Below are 5,429 nucleotides of genomic sequence, written 5' to 3'. Positions count from 1 at the left end.
GAATGATATGATCAGAGAGCTTTCAGGTAGAGAGATCAAGTTAGGATTACAGTATCTTCATATCCATGGTAATAATCTCAGTACAATTAATGGTGCTTCATTGTCTTCTTTAATTACCCCAATACTATGTATGCTTAAATTGAGCAACTGTAGTTTAACAGGCGATATTATGAATGATATGATCAGAGAGCTTTTAAGTGGACGGGTCAAGTTAAAATTAAAGAATCTTTATATCGAACGTAATAATCTCAGTACGATTAATGGTGCTTCACTGGCTTCTTTAATGTCTCCACAACTGATTCAGCTTCAATTGAGCAACTGTAGTTTAACAGGTGATATTATGAATGATATGATCAGAGAGCTTTTAAGTGGAGGGTTAAAGTTAAAATTCAAGGATCTTTATATCGATGGTAATAATCTCAGTATGATTAATGGGGCTTCACTGGCTTCTTTAATGTTAATTACTCCACAACTGTTTAAGCTTAAATTGAGCAACTGTTGTTTAACAGGTGATATTATGAATGATATGATCAGAAAGCTTTCAAGTGAAGGGGTCAAGTTAAGATTACAGTGTCTTTATATTGATGGTAATAATCTCAGTATGATTAATGGTGCTTCACTGGCTTCTTTAATGTTAATTACTCCACAACTGTCTCAGCTTAAATTGAGCAACTGTAGTTTAACAGGTGATATTATGAATGATATGAGCAGAGAGCTTTCAAGTGAAGGGGTCAAGTTAGCATTTAAATCTCTTTATATTGATGGTAATGATCTCAGTACGATTGATCTTGCTTCACTGGCTCCTTTAATGCCAATTGCTGAACAACTGTTTCAGCTTAAATTGAGCAACTGTAGTTTAACAGGTGATATTATGAATGATATGACCAGAGAGCTTCTAAGTGTAGGAGCCAAGTAAGGATTACAATTACTTTATGTCAATGGTAATAATCTCAGTAAAATTAATGGTGCTTCACTGGCTTTCGTTAATTACTCCAAAACTTATTCAACTTACGTTGAGTAACTGTAGTTTAACGGGCAATATTATAAATGATATGAAGGTATCAAGTTAGAATTTGTGTCTGTGTTTTCAATGAAAATAATCTCAAAATGATTAATGGTTTTTTACTGGCTTCTTTAATGCAAATTACTCCAAAATTGATTGAGCTTAAATTGAGCAACTGTAGTTTAACAGGTGATATTATGAACAGGCTTATGATCAAAGAGCTTTAAAGTGGAGATGTCTAATTAGACATAATTATGATTAAAGTATAATAAGCCACTATATAAATGACTAAATTAGATTAGATAATAATCTCAGTATGATTAATGGTTCTTTACGGCTTCTTTAATGCAAATTACTACAAAATTGATTGAGCTTAAATTGAGCAACTGTAGTTTAACAGGTGATATTATGAACAGGCTTATGATCAGAGAGCTTTCAAGTGGAGATGTCTAATTAGACATAATTATGATTAAAGTATAATAAGCCACTATATACTGTAAATGACTAGATTAGATTAGATAATAATCTCAGTATGATTAATGGTGCTTCACTGGCTTCTTTAGTGACAATTACTGCTTGAGCTTAACTGATATGATTGGTGAGCTTTCAAGTTGAGGTATCAAGTTAGAATTTATCTTTTTTCTCTGGTAATAATCTTAGTACTGATTACTTTAAATGGTGCTTCACATGACTCCTTTAATGCCAGTTACTCCAAAACTTATTGAGCTTAAATTAAGCAACGTAGTTTAATTTTAACAGGTAATATTATGAATGATGTTATCAGAGAGCTTTCAAGTGGGATTTTAAATTTGATCAAAATAAAAATCAAGAATGAGATCTTGGTATGACTATTATAAATTGCACTGTAAACTGTGATGATATATTTATTTGGTCAAGGGGAAGTTGAAAAAGCGCAATTGACTACATATTATGTTCAAGCAATATTATTAACAATGTGAAAAAGCTAATCATTGATGAAGATAGAGAATATGGTATAGGGAGCGATCATATTCCTTATTGTTAACACTAGATACTAAATTTAAATGCAGACCCTTTCATAGGCATGCTAACATTAACAATATTAATATATGGGATATCAAGCCAAATCAGGATTTTTCAGTATATCAAAATCTCCTTGAGGAGGGTTTCGCTACTTGGGATGTTGATAATTATGATAATGTGAATGCAATGTGGAATTCTTGGAAAAATATTGTTGTGTCTACAGCAAAAGTAGGTATCGGAACAAAAAAAAATTAATCAAAATCGAAAGCCTTGGTTTGATAAAGAGGTTCATCAAGCAATTAAAGAAAGGCGGGCACCTGCTAAAGCTCACAGGTGTTGGATTAAACTAAATAATGCTAATGATGCTGCCACTGAAATTCTTTGGCAAATTTATCAAGAAAGGCGTGAATTAAACAAAAAATAACAAAGACAAGAGTTAAATAATCACTAGATATAGCAAATAAAGGTGGACCCTCATGATGGGATTTCTGGAAAAATTCCAGAGATGCGTGATCAAGATTACGATGATGATTCTCTGGATGAAAACTTGTTATTAGACATGGATTTAGACATAAATATTATTAATAAGGCACTTTTAATTGCCAAAAACAATAAAGCACCAGGGAAGATGGGATAACTAATGAGCTCCTCAAAAATGGAGGAAAACCCCTAGGAAATATACTTCTGAAGTTGTTTAATAAATTAATACAATTGGAGAAAATCCCTGATGAATGGAACATGGGAATTTTTAAAAAAGGTGATTGTAAAGACCTTAACAACTACAAGGGTATCTCACTAACATCCAGTGTGTCTAAGATATTCAATAAAGTAATTGCTATGCAAATCTGTAACTACGTAGAGGAAGAGATACTATCAGAAATTCAGGGAGGATTCAAGTCGCTACATAGGTGTGAAGATCACATTTTAACTATTAAAAGTATTTTAACCTGTCGTTCCAAAGAAGGAAAAACCAATCACTTGCCTATCTGGACTTTCAAAGGGCTTTTGATAGTGTTTGGCGAGATGGCCTTCTCAAAGCAACATGGGATGCTAGTATCAGGGGAAAATTATAAATAATTTATATGATGATGTAAAAGCAAAAGTGAAAGTTGGGGATACTCTAACTGATTAGAGAGGATTGTGATTAATTAATTAACTGATTTGTGATTAATGGAGGTGTTAAACAAGGCTGTGTTTTGTCTCCTATTTTGTTCAATGTCTTCATCAATGAACTAACAAAACTTCTTTGTAACAGTGGATTGGGTGTGAGAATCAGTGGTGTTGTTGGGGGGGGGTGGGTGTTACTATGGGCAAACGATGTGGTTCTGATTGCAGATAATGAATGTGAAATGACAAAGATGTTAGATATTGCAAGCAAGTTTACAAAAGAATGGAAATTGGAATATAATTTGAGAAATCCAATATATAATGGTAGTCGGTAAACATGTTGATAAAGACAAACAATAGAATCTAGGTGATAAGTTCATCACAGAAGTACTGTAAATAATTATAAATACCTTGGAACCTATTTATCTAACAACTTCGGTGAACATACCCATTATGTAATTTAAAAAAAGGCAGTCGATTAATTGCTTATATAAATGCAGTTATTGACAATTTTGATGACTTTAACCATGTTCACTATGGTAACATACCATGGGAGACTATTGGTCTTCCATCAATTAACTATGCTTGTTCTGTTTGGTGCAATACTTTATCTAACGATAATAATAAATTACAACAATTACAAATGCAAATGGCCAGATATCTTCTAAAGGCCCCACTCTGTACACCCCAGGCATCACCTTATGGTGATCTGGGATGGACACCAATCTAAACTATACATAATATATCCAAGACAGTTTCTACTTCGTATTGTTGATATGCACACGAATCGGTGGCCAAAAATAATATTAAATGCCATGTTGTATTTGAAATGTGACTGATTTGTTAAGGTATAAATTTTTAAATGGTGCTAAAAGGATCCTTGATCAATGTGAACAAGAAAATTTTTTGAACATGTGCTTGAACATAATTATAATGATCAGGTGCCTTTAAACACTCATTTAACATTGTTAAAAAATGCATATTGGATATATCAAGAAACCAATGGTTAGAAAACATTAAACAAAAATCCTCATTGGCTGATTATGCCAAACTTAAACCACATTAGATCTAGGATGGTATCTTCTTAATATATCTGATTTTAAAGGTGTTAGTCTCAAGTTCAAGCTGATGTTTAATACACATCCATTGGACGGAAAAACAAGTAAATGGTCAAGTGAAAGTTCAGGGCATTGTGCATTATGTAACAGCGTGGATATTGAGGACACTTAACACTTTCTTTTCAATTGTAGTGCTTTAGAGGATGTAAGAAAGAAAGAACTTTACACTCTGAAATCTGATTTAGAATTATGTGAAGACCCCAATATCTGGCAAATATATCAATCCTCAGACTTAGATAAGAAACTTCACTTTGTTCTTGGAGTTGGAAATACATTCCTAAGTGCAGATGCTCTAAGAGCCTTTGATAAATACTGTAAAAATTATTCCAAGATTGCATGGTGCAAGCATTCAGAGATTAAGTCTGTTCAAACTTAATTTCAAATCAAATGTATTGTTGCATTGAAATGTTTATGTTTATTTTTATCTTTGTTGTAGTTTAATGGAATTTTTTGACTTTAACTTCATTGTTTTAATTTTTTTTAATTATTTCATTTTGTACTGTAAAGTATCAGTAGCTTAGGCCTATTTATCATGATTTGATTCACCACATAAATAATAATCTTTCGCCCCGAAGCCTAGACTCAAAAATACCAGGATGCGTTGTCCGACGGGAGATAGTTTTACATTTAGATAATTAGAGAATTAGATTAAATCTAGTAAAACATTTCACTTGTACTACCAATCAAGTCCCGAAACCTTGACTCAGAAATTCTGGATGGTGTCCAGCAAGGGATAGTTTTACCTCTACAATTTTTTTTATTCTTAGTGATATAGTCTCTATAGAGGCTGCAAAATTTCACTAAAGAAACCTTGACATTATTTTTCTGCGTGATTTGTCAAAACTAAGAGCTTGTCTGGGCCCCTTATAGGTGGATAGATATATCCTCTCTGTAAAATGTAACGTTTTCTAATACGTAATACCGGCAAGAATACTACAGTATGCCCTTTAAGGACATAGTTTATTTTTTGAAAAAGGTAAAAAAAAAGTAATGAATAAAATGATTAATGGTTATAAATATTGTATAGGTACCCTGTTGTTTTTGATATTAATAATAATGTAAATAATCATTTCACTATAAATTACTTGAATTTGTCATTTAACTATTGTAGTTTAGATATTTCTGGTTAATTTTATTGAGAATAACATTTGTATATGCAAGTTGTTCATGGAAATATATTTTATGTATTTATATTAATT

General features: G+C 32.0%; 1 protein-coding gene across 1 annotated transcript in view; it reads left to right on the top strand.

Moving 5' to 3' along the window:
- The window catches only part of LOC117116304, a 20,556-nt gene extending 15,950 nt beyond the window's left edge, over nt 1-4,606 (top strand). The window contains exons 5-6 of the mRNA XM_033260326.1: nt 154-912; nt 4,363-4,606. Coding sequence (XP_033116217.1) covers nt 154-912; nt 4,363-4,606 — 1,003 coding nt within the window. The remainder of the gene's footprint in view (nt 1-153; nt 913-4,362) is intronic.
- The last annotated feature ends 823 nt before the right edge of the window (nt 4,607-5,429 follow it).

Source organism: Anneissia japonica, unplaced genomic scaffold (genome assembly GCF_011630105.1).
Source record: "Anneissia japonica isolate Jap-2015-1 unplaced genomic scaffold, ASM1163010v1 scaffold287602_len1038180_cov171, whole genome shotgun sequence".
NCBI classification, from domain to species: Eukaryota; Metazoa; Echinodermata; class Crinoidea; order Comatulida; family Comatulidae; genus Anneissia; species Anneissia japonica.
The sequence above is the reverse complement of the archived record's forward strand: the minus strand, read 5'-3'. Positions and strand labels throughout refer to the sequence as shown.